At 44.6% G+C, this 13,111-nt stretch overlaps 1 protein-coding gene across 6 annotated transcripts in view; it reads right to left on the reverse strand.

Annotated features, from left to right (window-relative positions):
• mov10l1 (Mov10 like RNA helicase 1) overlaps positions 1-13,111 on the reverse strand; it is a 92,029-nt gene that overhangs the window by 34,442 nt on the left and 44,476 nt on the right. For all 6 annotated transcript variants that reach the window (XM_070897393.1, XM_070897391.1, XM_070897392.1 and 3 more), the window contains exons 13-16: positions 7,327-7,418; positions 7,113-7,171; positions 3,200-3,321; positions 2,233-2,272 (exon numbers count right to left, since the gene is read on the reverse strand). In XM_070897393.1, the coding sequence (XP_070753494.1) occupies positions 2,233-2,272; positions 3,200-3,321; positions 7,113-7,171; positions 7,327-7,418 (313 nt within the window). The remainder of the gene's footprint in view (positions 1-2,232; positions 2,273-3,199; positions 3,322-7,112; positions 7,172-7,326; positions 7,419-13,111) is intronic.

Below are 13,111 nucleotides of genomic sequence, written 5' to 3' on the forward strand. Positions count from 1 at the left end.
TAATTATAGACCGGTTAGCCTGACATCAGTAGTGGGGAAAATGTTGGAATCAATTATCAAGGATGAAATAGCAGCGCATTTGGAAAGCAGTGACAGGATCGGTCCAAGTCAGCATAGATTTATGAAGGGGAAATCATGCTCGACAAATTTTCTGGAATTTTTTGAGGATGTAACTAGTAGAGTGGACAAGAGAGAACCAGTGGATGTGGTGTATTTGGACTTTCAAAAGGCTTTTGGCAAGGTCCCACACAAGAGATTGGTGTGCAAAATCAAAGCACATGGTACTGGGGATAATGTACTGATGTGGATAGAGAACTGATTGGCAGACAGGAAGCAGAGAGTTGGGATAAACGGGTCCTTTTCAGAATGGCAGGCAGTGACTAGTGGAGTGCCGCAGGGCTCAGTGCTGGGACCCCAGCTCTTTACAATATACATCAATGATTTAGATGAAGGAATTGAGTAATATCTCCAAGTTTGCAGATGACACTAAATTGGGTGGTGGTGTGAGCTGTGAGGGGGATGCTAAGAGGCTGCAGGGTGACTTGGACAGGTTAGGTGAGTGGGCAAATGCATGGCAGATGCAGTATAATGTGGAGTTATCCACTTTGGGGGCAAAAACACGAAGACAGAATATTATCTGAATGGTGGCAGATTAGGAAAAGGGGAGGTGCAACGAGACCTGGGTGTCATGGTTCATCAGTCATTGAAAGCTGGCATATAGGTACAGCAGGCAGTGAAGGCGGCAAATGGCATGTTGGCCTTCATAGCTAAGGGATTTGAGTATAGGAGCAGGGAGGTCTTACTGCAGTTGTACTGGGCCTTGGTGAGGCCTCACCTGGAATATTGTGTTCAGTTTTGGTCTCCTAATCTGAGGAAGGACGTTCTTGCTATTGAGTGTGTGCAGCGAAGGTTCACCAGACTGATTCCCAGGATGGCTGGACTGACATATGGAGGAGAGACTGGATCAACTTGGCCTTTATACATTGGAGTTTAGAAGGATGAGAGGGGATCTCATAGAAACATAAGATTCTGACGGGACGGGACAAGTTAGATGCGGGTAGAATGTTCCCGATGTTGGGGAAGTCCAGAACCAGGGGACACAGTCTTAGGATAAGGGGTAGGCATTTAGGACTGAGATGAGGAGAAACTTCTTCACTCAGGGTTGTTAACCTGTGGAATTCACTGCCGCAGAGAGTTGTTGATGGCAGTTCATTGGATATATTCCAGAGGGAGTTAGATATGGCCCTTACGGCTAAGGGGATCAAGGGGTATGGAGAAAAAGCAGGAAAGGGGTACTGAGGGAATGATCAGCCATGATCTTATTGAATGGTGGTGCAGGCTCGAAGGGCCGAATGGCCTACTCCTGCACCTATTTTCTATGTTTTATGTTTTTATGTAAAATACTTTCCTAACCAAGTTAATAGAAAATAGTTTTCAATACATCATAATCAATTCTTGAACATTAGATTTGGTGGAATAATTTTGCTTGAATTTTCAAAATATTTAAAAGCATAAAACAGTAAATTCCTGGCTATATGGTATAAAATATTTCTATGATGGTGGGTGAGCTTAGGCGGCTGGGAGAACACAAGAATTATGAGCAGGAGGTACTTCTATTTTTTATTTGGATATTTTGAAAAAATTATGTAAATATGTTTTGTCTCTTATTTATTTAGTTTAAGCTTCCATGAATGCTTCTGTTGTATAGTAAATTAACTTTGCGAAGTTTGTCATATGATGTCCGGTATAGCTGTTTGATCCTATTCACATTCTTTAGTCAAGTCATTAAGTTCTGCTGGCCTCCGTGTACCTACCTGCGCTGATGTCCTAACTCTCCAAAAGGGTTTTCTGTGCGGCCACAAACGCTGGCCTAAGTTAGTTTGGAGTAACAATTACTTGTCCAAACTGGCTTAAATGGTCAAAACGGGCATAGGTGGTTGGTAACGCCCCCTTCTGAAAAACACTAAACTAAAAAAAATCCTAACTAACCCACTTACACTACTGCAAATTGAATGTGCAAAATGGGGATTTTTAAGATACTCCAGAAAAATCAAGTTGCTCCAAAAAAAACCAGAGCAACTCCTGGCAAATTTTGAGCCCATTAAGTGTGTGATTTGCACTCACCATGACCAGTCTGTGCAGCAACTGATAATACATCAGACACATTCATTACTTCAGTTGTTCTCTTCTTAGCAACTGTGTGCCCAGTATCTTCGCACGAGTCCTCCTTACCTGTACAGGAGCTGCTTAATTTTGCATCCACATCCTTTTCCTGAAACAGTGTAGGAATGCAATTTCATAGTAAAAGTGAATAAAAGGTGTGTTAGTGGCAGTTTTACAGACGACACGGTATTTACCAACTTCTCAACTGGCCATTTAATATAATGTACCAAAAGACTGAAAAATATCTAATGTTACTCCAATTTTAAAAGAACAAAAGCATGAAATAGGGCACTGTCCACTCTGCTGTATTATTTTGTACGTGTGTCGATAAATTATGAACACATCACACGGTATTAAATAATCAGGTTCAGTATTTAAAGCAAGCAGTCCATCACTTTTTTTAGAATGCCAAAACAAAATGGAGATTTGACATCCACGTTTCCTCTCCAATATATTGTTTAAATAGACAGTGTTAACAAAAACATTGGGCAACTAGCTAGGTGGAGTTACTGTATACTGTGCATTAAGTTCCTTCAAACCATCAAGTTCAGTAATTTTCCAATACACTTTTACCCAACGATGTCATAATTTCCTGTTCAAGTAAAAAGTTTCCAAAAAACTCATTTTATGGGAAAAAATTAATTCCCCCTTCAACAATTAAAATCTGAAATGTGAAATGCTAGTTTTTATTCAAATTAGGATGAGGTAACTGGTCAAGACCCCAAACTCAGAACCTGAACAAGGATTTTGACTGCTTGTCTTCTCTATACTGCCACTGATTGCTAAGGTACTGCACTAAACACTCATCTTATTTCGAATGACAAAAAGCAAAACATTGAATTCACTACTCTCCTCGACTTGGGCTCAACCCAAATCATAATAGAAAGGGGGAAAATAATGCAATCTCAGTTTAAAACAGACCAACATGCAAGCATAGCAAATAGGAGTATTTATGGTACAACTTTTGATTATCAGATTCTAGTGCAAGCACTTTATAATAAATATTTTTGTTTAAAAATCCTAAAAATATTCTTACTTTCCTAGTCTGGCCTTGTGACCTGCAGCAACTTTTCTTTTTGTTTCTCACAATCATGTCAATATCGTTCCATGTGGAAACAATCTGTGGAGCTCTTGGCACAACATTTTCTGGAAACAGAACTGGGATTGGGATGGGGGAAAGGAAAGGGAAATTACTGGCTGGACTAAAGAACTTTGAGACGATTTAAAAACTTCATTGTTGGATTCAGTTTGCCCCATTATAAAATGTACTCAATCTTCCAAGGGCACAATTTCTCCCCAACCTTGGAAAGTGCTTAAGTGAAACTCAGTGGTATCAATCCAACCCCAGGCCCTCCATTATTCAACTTGGCCACCCTATTCCCAAAAGTCCCACATAAGAATAATTGTACTCAAATATTTGCTCAACTATATTATTTTTAAACTTCAAACTTATTTTTAAAACCAAAAATTTAGCTAACTTCCTATCCCCCAAAATAATGACTCTTTTTGCTATAAAACTACTACTTTGTGGGAGAAGATTAAAACATTTGCGGCTATAGTTGGGATTTGTTGTTCTGAATACTTGTGTCCGACGTCATGGGACAGTCAGAGGAGCAGTTTGTAGTTTGTAGCGCGAGGCTGGAGCTGTGGGCAAATCAAAAAAAGTTAGCCACCGCAGCAGCAGAATCAACAACGCGGAGGTCGGGACGGGGCGGGGTCCGGAGTGGAGAGGAGAGGGCGGACAAGGCATGGAGAGGTCAGAGCCAGAGGTGGAGCAGCGTGAACAAGACCAATGGAAGGTGCGGCACGGGCGAATAGCGAGGCTGTGAGGTCGTGAGGCTCACGTTGTGAACTATGAATTGAGGACCTGTGGGAAGGAGGAAGGAAGGAGAACAGTAGGAGTATGTTTGAATTTGTGTGTACGTATTGGCACATGCAGTGAAGCCTGGTCTCCAGTTGTCTTGGATCCCTTGCCACTGGACCAAGACCTTGCTCAGTCAAGCCTGTGTGGTGGCTGGTGTGCAACGGCCACCCCACGTTAAAAGAATTCACGCACAGGCATCAGTCATGATCATACTTAAGGATGGTGCAGGCTCGAAGGGCCGAATGGCCTACTCCTGCACCTATTTTCTATGTTCCCACCATTTAAAATGAGTTCGTCACCCGAGTACTCTTTTTTAGTGTGGAAGCAAGTCATCCTCGATCCCGAGGGACTGCCTATGAAGATGACTTGTGTTCTGCAGTTCAGAACTCACATGCACAGTTGCATTTTTTAATGCCTATCATCATTTTAAAGCTCTTGCTCTTTTCTCTAAATGAAAGTTCCGTTTTGAGAAACTCTGCTTAACTCAGAAATCACATCTCACAATGATCCTTAAGATTCTTTGTCAAACATTAATATTTTGAATGCAAGGTGCTCAAAATTGCACATAAAATGTAATCTCACCAATGATCTACAATAGTTTATTTTAAAATAAACTTGTTTCAAGTTCTAATCAAACACTCTTGATATGGATGTCAGCAATTGATTTGCTCTGTTGGTAACAGTTTCACTCATATATGCATTAATAATATGCATATTCCACATTTCCTGTTCCAAAATGTATTACTTTACATTTACCCACGTTAAAAACCTTATTCCTCACCTCATTCCATTAAATGTACTCAGATTACAAAACATCCTACTGCAAAATTCCACTTTTCATTCATTCTTTCCTTCCAATACAGGCCCAAAATAAAGCCTTTTGTATTTAGCATGATCTTCTAATTTCTATTGGCATGATAGTTTCAATCCAGCTAATGTACCATTAACGCACATTCTGCTAGAATATTAATGAACTGCCTGAATTTACCACCGTCAAAAGCAAAACTCTGCACTCTGGCACTGCCTTGTTGGAAAACCTGTTCCGAACCCAATACAATCAGGATAATGCTTGTGCAAGTGACGTGGACTCCTCTCTGGCTTCAGGTATGGTACCGGAGGATTGGAGGACTGCTAATGTGATACCTTTGTTTAAAAAAGAAAAGGATAGACCGAGTAATTACAGGCCAGTCAGCCTAACCTCGGAGGAGGGAAAATTATTGGAAAGAATTCTGAGGGACAGGATAAATCTTCATTTAGAAAGTCATGTATTAATCAAGGACAGTCAGCACGGATTTGTTAAGGGAAGGTTGCGTCTAACAAACTTGATTGAATTTTTTGAGGTGGTAACAAGGACGGTAAATGATGGTAGTGCGTTTAATGTAGTGTATATGGATTTTAGCAAGGCTTTTGATAAGGTTCCACATGGCAGACTGGTCACGAAAGTAAAAGCCCATGGAATCCAAGGCCAAGTGGCAAGTTGAATCCAAATTTGCCTCAGAGGCAGGAAGCAGAGGGCAACGGTTGATGGGTGTTTTTGTGACTGGAAGGCTGTTTCCAGTGGGGTTCGCAGGGCTCAGTACTAGGTCCCTTGCTTTTTGTGGTGTACATCAATGATCTAGACTTGAATATAGGGGGTATGATTAAGAAGTTTGTTGATGATAATGAAGAAGAAAGCTTTAGACTGCAGGAAGATATCAATAAACTGGTTAGGTGGGCAGAACTGTGGCAAATGGAATTCAATCCAGAGAAGTATGAGGTAATGCATTTGGGGAGGGCTAACAAGGAAAAGGAATACTCATTAAATGGTAGGACACTGAAGTGTAGAGGAACAAAGGACCTTGGAGTGCAGATCCACAGATCCCTGAAGATAGCAGGCCAGGTAGATAAAATGGTTAAGAAGGTATACGGAATACATACCTTTATTAGCCGAGGCGTAGAATACAAAAGCAGGGGAGTGGTTATGCTTGAACTGTATAACACACTAGTTAGACCACAGTTAGAGTACTACATGCAATTCTGGTCATCACATTACAGGAAAGATGTGATTGCACTAGAAAGGGTACAGAGGAGATTTATGAGGATGTTGCCAGGAGTAGAGAATCTTAGCTATGAGGACAGATTGGATAGGCTGTGTTTGTTTTCCTTGGAACAGAGGAGACTGAGGAGAGACTTTATTGAGGTGTATAAAATTATGAGGGGCCAAGATAAAGTGAATAGAAAGGACCTATTTTCCTTAGCAGAGGGGGCAAAAACCAGGGGGTATAGATTTAAAGTAATTGGTAGAAGGTTTAGACGGGATTTGAGGGGAAATTTCTTCATCCAGAGGGTTGTGAAGTTCTGGAACTCACTATCTAAAAGAATGGTAGAGGCAGAAACCTTTACCACATTTAAAAAGTACTTGGACGTGCACTTGAAGCGCCGTAACCGATAGAGCTGGAAGGTGGAATTAGGCAGGATAGCTCTTGGTCGGCCGGCACGGACACGATGGGCCGAAATGGCCTCCTTCCGTCCTGTAACTTTATGATTCTATGCGTGCTGACTGGTTCAATTTCTCAAACTCATACTGCTAATACTGTCAAAAAATCTTTTTAATGTCTTACTTGTGTTTTCAGTTTGCTGCAGAGTATAAAAGTGGAAAAATCTTTTATAACGCTAACAAATAATTCATCCAATGTCTTCTGAAAATCTAATTTACATCCACTAGATGTATATCCTTCCTCCATTAAATGAGTTATCTTCTCAAGGAATCTCAGTAGACTCCACAATATAAAATACCACAGATACATAGCAGTGGTTGCAATCTGAATCCCAGGAAGTGACTGATAAACCATAATCACTTCTCAACATAATAATGTTCTTTATGATTCAGAGGAGAAATAGCGAGATCAATAAAATAGCAAATTAGCTTCTGTAGGTCAGTTTTACTGGTTTATTTGAAATCTTTATGACGTTTAACAGTCTTTCAAACTTCAAATACAAAACATGATGTCACTTCCAGATGTTAGGTGAAAACCCCCAAAATTCCTTCCATTTTGACATTTTTCAGAAAAACAAGCAGCTCCCCGAGAATTAGAAGTCATTTTACCTGCTTCACCTAGATGAACAGCTTGTTCCACTGCAAATTGACATCTCCGGGTTGAGATTCTAAAACATAAGCATTCCAAATAAATACAGACCAATTTGTAAGCTGTACCAACTAATTTTGTTGGTGAATTCTAGTGCCCTCAAATTCTACTTTAATGTATGCCTATCACAGGGCTGTTTTTTCAAAATGCAACTACCATTCATCCCAGTTTTACCTGTTATATGTAAACTCCACATCCATAGGCTCCGCTCCATATGTCTGTTGAAATGAAGAATTAAACTTCAATACAAGCTCATCTTCACACACCTGCACCAAAAAAAGAGGGGAGGAAAAAAACGATTTACTTTTGAGTACAGAAAGACCAGCTTCTATACATCGAAACCAAGGAAGGAAGCATTACAAAAGACTTCAGAACAAATGGGATACTGAGTCACAAGAGGCCAGAACAGCCCCAAGTTTGATCCTCATGTGGAATTGAAGCAGCGATGTGGCTTCAGTGTCCTCTATAGGTCCAGGATGGACATGGCCCAGGGGTAGGTCGCTCTGACTGCCGACCTCTCTTCCGTGGTCTTGTCCCGCCTGGGTGGCTCTGGAGAAGGAGCTTTTGTGACCGGTGGGCACTGCAAAGACTGCAGTGTTTTGTGGATGCCAGGAATAATATTATAATTTAGTTTTATAAATTTCCCTTTATTTTGTTCAAAGTTATTAAAGAAACAGAAAAAAGGAAGGAGAAAGTTCTTAATCTTGAACACTATCCAATGACTGAAAATTACATAAGTGGCAGCAGAATCAGTCATTGAAGGCACATTTGAAACAGTACCTTTAACACAAGTCACCAAAGTTCAGTGAATGAAGAGATGAGGCAAGAATACTGGGAGGACCAGCACAAAATTCATGGCATTATTTAGGGCAATTAAAAGATTTCCCCTTGAAGTTTCGCCACCCACTGTTGGAGGAAACAACATCCATCCTCTGAAATGTTCTAAATTTTATTTTTAAGTTTGACACATCTTCAAAGTTGCTTGGAACCAAGACCCCCATTTTCCACTTTCCCGATTTTTGGAGCACATGTACAATAACATACCATTTTTTTTTGCCCGATTGGGGAAAGTTGCGCTTTTTTGCGCATAGTAAATTTAATTTTGGCGCTGCACTACTCAAAGTTAATTCTGGGGTGTGGAGCTTCGAATATGCGCAAAAAACTCTGTGGGCATGCACGGAAAGCTGAGGTTGCCAGGGCAAGCAGAGACACACTGACATCTGAAGCAAGCTGAAGCCCGCTCCCCCGCTGCTACCGCGGACAGAAAGGACAGGTCCCCCCGCTGTAACTCTGGCCAGAAAGAATTGTTCCCCCCACTGTAACCCTGGCCAGAAAAGACAGCTCCTCCCCGCTGTAACCCCGGCAAAAAAGGACAGCTCCCCCTGCTGTAACCCCGGCCAGAAAGGACAGCTCCTCCCCGCTGTAACCCCGGCCAGAAAGGACTGCTCCCCCTGCTGTAACCCCGGCCAGAAAGGACAGCTCCCCCACTGTAACCCCGGCCAGAAAGGATTGTTCCCCCCGCTGTAACCCTGGCCAGAAAGGACAGCTCCCCCACTGTAACCCCGGCCAGAAAGGACAGCTCCCCCACTGTAACCCCGGCCAGAAAGGACAGCTCCTCCCCGCTGTAACCCCGGCCAGAAAGGACAGCTCCCCTGCTGTAACCCCAGCCAGAAAGGACAGCTCCCCTGCTGTAACCCCAGCCAGAAAGGACAGCTCCCCCACTGTAACCCTGGCCAGAAAGGACAGCTCCTCCCCGCTGTAACCCCGGCCAGAAAGGACAGCTCCTCCTCGCTGTAACCCCGGCCAGAAAGGATTGTTCCCCCCGCTGTAACCCCGGCCAGAAAGGACAGCTCCCCCACTGTAACCCCGGCCAGAAAGGATTGTTCCCCCCACTGTAACCCTGGCCAGAAAGGACAGCTCCCCCACTGTAACCCCGGCCAGAAAGGACTGCTCCCCCTGCTGTAACCCCGGCCAGAAAGGACAGCTCCTCCCCGCTGTAACCCCGGCCAGAAAGAACAGCTCCCCCTGCTGTAACCCCGGCCAGAAAGGACAGCTCCCCCTGCTGTAACCCCGGCCAGAAAGGACTGCTCCCCCTGCTGTAACCCCGACCAGAAAGGACAGCTCCCCCTGCTGTAACCCCGGCCAGAAAGGACCGCTCCTTCCTACTGTAACTCCGGCCAGAAAGGACTGCTCCCCCTGCTGTAACCCCGGCCAGAAAGGACAGCTCCCCCTGCTGTAACCCCAGCCAGAAAGGACAGCTCCTCCCCGCTGTAACCCCGGCCAGAAAGGACAGCTCCCCCTGCTGTAACCCCGGCCAGAAAGGACCGCTCCTTCCTACTGTAACTCCGGCCAGAAAGGACAGCTCCCCCTGCTGTAACCCCGGCCAGAAAGGACAGCTCCCCCTGCTGTAAGCCCGGCCAGAAAGGATTGTTCCCCCCGCTGCAATCCCAGGCCGAATGGCACCTCCTGCTCCCAGTCCCACTCCCCCTGCGAGTTGGAAGTTCCATGGCCCGGGGTTGTAGCAGGACCGGGAGCAGGGGGGCCATTCGGCCCAGGGTTGCAGTGGGTCCAGAGTGGGGGGGGTGGGGGGGGGGGAAAAACAGTCCTTTCGGCCAGGGACTGCAGCAGCGGGAGGCAACAGATGAAAATCCATGAAATAGTTCCCTCTGAAAAATCTTTTTCCCTTCCTCCAATTTCAGTGCACTCCGAAAAAATGATACATTTGTTTTTTTTTAAAAACATTGTCTCGCTCCAAAGACTCAGAAATGACTGTCCGAATTATTTTCAGAGTACCGTCAAAATAATATCCATGCATTTATACTGTCTTCTTTTGCCTGGCCCCAACCGCCTTTTGTGCACCACGCTGAATTCCTTAAGTTCAAGTTCTGAGTCTTTGGAGCGAGACAATGTTTTAAAAAAAACCAAATGTATCATTTTTTCGGAGTGCACTGAAATTGGAGGAAGGGAAGAAGATTTTTCAGAGGGAACTATTTCATGGATTTTCATCTGTTGCCTCCCGCTGCTGCAGTCCCTGGCCGAAAGGATAGTTTCCACCCCCACCCCTGGACCCACTGCAACCCTGGGCCGAATGGCCCCCCTGCTCCCGGTCCTGCTACAACCCCGGGCCATGGAACTTCCAACTCGCAGGGGGAGTGGGACTGGGAGCAGGAGGTGCCATTCGGCCTGGGATTGCAGCGGGGGGAACAATCCTTTTTTCGCCTTCCCCGGGGTTTTTGGGCAATGTGTACCGTGTTGAAAAAAAGATCATGGACGGCCAAAATCGCTTAACTGCACAAAAACTGCGCCCGATCCCATTTTCACTTGTGTCTGCGCCAAAATCTTTCAAACTGGTCGGTGCCGGGTACAAACGTTGGCGAAAGTTGGAAACAGAGAATTTCACGCCAAAGAAACGGCGCACAATCATGGTGAAAATAAGGGCCATAGGAAGGGACACAAGAATGGGAGTAGATATAATTCAGCCCCCCAAACCTATTCCCCCAATCAATTTGATCGTGACTGATCTGTATCTTAAACTCCATTTACCTGCCTTGGTTCCGTAACCCTCAATACCCTTGCTGACCAAAAATCTATGAATCTCGGCCTGTATAGCACAATACTTGTAGGAATCAATAAAATCAATGAAAGCGTCCTTAAAATTAACTTAGCTATCTTCAATCTTTGATTGCAGTTAATAGCCTACATAATAATGGAATGTTCAAGTCATTCAGAGGGCAGGAGGGAGCAGAGAGAGAGAAACACAGTCCCATCAAGACTTTCAAATGTATTTTGCTTCTGATCTTCTTGCACCACCCCTCCCCCACCCAGGACACTTTCTAGTTCCTTTAAAGATGGCAGTTTCAAGGAGAGGGGTTAGCACCTTGCAGTACAAGAACAATTTACCAAGCATTCTACACTAAATGCAAGGGATCTGCAGGAGCCTACATTCAGAGAATTGGCAAGACCATAGCGAAGGCAGGCAAGCTGCACTTCACATCAAACATGCTGGAAATTTTACACCATAATCACCAGAGAGATGAACATCTGACATCTGTAGGGAGGAATTTAAAGTAGAGGCCAAATTACAGCCACATGCTAATTCCTCAATAGGAATGCTTAACGTATCTGCCAAAAGTCATCAGCACCCTTACGTGAATGGCAAAACGAAAAATTAAACAAAAAGTTCAATAGATTCCGCCATTTAGTTACATTACTAAGTTACAAGGTACAAACTTGTTTTTTTGTGAATTAATACAAATGTTTGAATATTTTGAAACAATAAAAGTAGGTTTTTCAATCTCCACAATTTCACTTCTTCTTAGGCTGCCCCCCGGAGTCGAGGATGACTTGCTTCCACACTAAAATGAGTTCTAAGGTGACTGATGAGTCCAATGCGGGATCTACAGTCTCTGTCACAGGTCAGGCAGACGGTGGTTGGAGGGACAGGTGGATGGTGTGCTTGATTTATCGTACACTCCTTCCGCTGCTTGTACTTGGCTTCCGCGTGCTCCCGGCGAAGAGAGTCAAAGTGTTCGGTGCCTTCTTGGATGCTCCTCCTCCACTTTGAGCGGTCTTGGGCCAGGAATTTCCAAGAGTCGATGGGGATGTTGCATTTTTTGAAGGAGGCTTTGAGGATGTCCTTGAAGCGTTTTCTCTGCCCTCCTGGGGCTCTCCGGCCGTGAAGTAGCTCGGAGTAGAGTGCTTGTTTCGGGAGTCTAGCATCAGGCATGCGGACAATGTGGCCCACCCACCGGAGCTGGTCGAGTGTGGTCAATGCCTCAATGTTAGGGATGTTGGCCTGAGAGAGAACGCTGACATTGGTGTGCCTATCCTGCCAATGAATTTGCAGGATTTAGTGGAGGTAGCATTGATGGTACTTCTCCAGTGCTTTGAGGTGACTACTGTACATAGTCCATGTCTCTGAAGCATATAGGAGGGCGGGTATCGCTACTGCTCTGTAGACCATGAGCTTGGTGCTGTGTTTGAATCCTGGTCTTTGAATACTCTTTTGCTCAGGCGGGTGAAGGCTGCACTGGTACACTGAAGGTGGTGTTGGACTTTTTCATCGATGTCTGCCCTTGTTGATAGTAGGCTCCCAAGGTATGGGAAGTGGCCCAGATTGTCAAAGGTCTCATCGTGGATCCTGATAACAGGGCAGCAGAACTGTGTAGCGGGGGCTGGTTGGTAGAGGACCTTTATCTTACTGATGTTTAATGCAAGGCCCAGACTCTCGTACACTTCAGTGAAGGTGTCAACGATGGTTTGGAGTTTGGACTCAGTGCACAAATGCAAGTGTTATCTGTATATTGTAATTCAATGACAAAGGTTGGAGCAACCTTGGATCTGAACTCGAGGCGTCGGAGGTTGAACAATTTCCCACTTGTCCTGTAGGTCAACTCCACTCCAGTGGGGAGCTTATTAAGGGAGAGATTAATTATTGCATCGAGGAAGATTGAGGAGAGAGTTGGTGCGATGACACAGTCTTGCTTGACCTCGGTCTGCACTCGTATTGGGTCTATGGTAGATCCGTTGGTAAGAATCACAGCTTGCATGTCATCATGAAGCAGGCAGAGGAAGGTGACGAATTTTTGAGGTCAGCTGAATTTGAGAAGGACACTCCATAATCTCTCGCGCTTTGTGAAGTCAAAGAAAACCATGTACAGGGGCTGGTGCTGTTCCCTACATTTTTCTTGGATTTGTCGCGCGGTGAAGATCATGTCTGTTGCGCCCCTTAGTGGGCGGAATCCGCATTGTGACTCTGGGAGGAGCTCTTCAGTGACTGGGAAAAGACGACTGAGGAGGATTCTTGATGATTTTCCCTGCGGCAGACAGCAGGGAAACTCCTCTGTAATTACCGCAGTCGAACTTGTCCCTCTTCTTGAAGATGGTCACGATTACGGCATCCGAGATCCCCATGCATGCTCGCCTCCTTCCAGCTAAGAGAGATGAGGTCATGGATTTG

This window comes from Pristiophorus japonicus, chromosome 13, assembly GCF_044704955.1.
Source record: "Pristiophorus japonicus isolate sPriJap1 chromosome 13, sPriJap1.hap1, whole genome shotgun sequence".
NCBI lineage: Eukaryota > Metazoa > Chordata > Chondrichthyes > Pristiophoridae > Pristiophorus > Pristiophorus japonicus.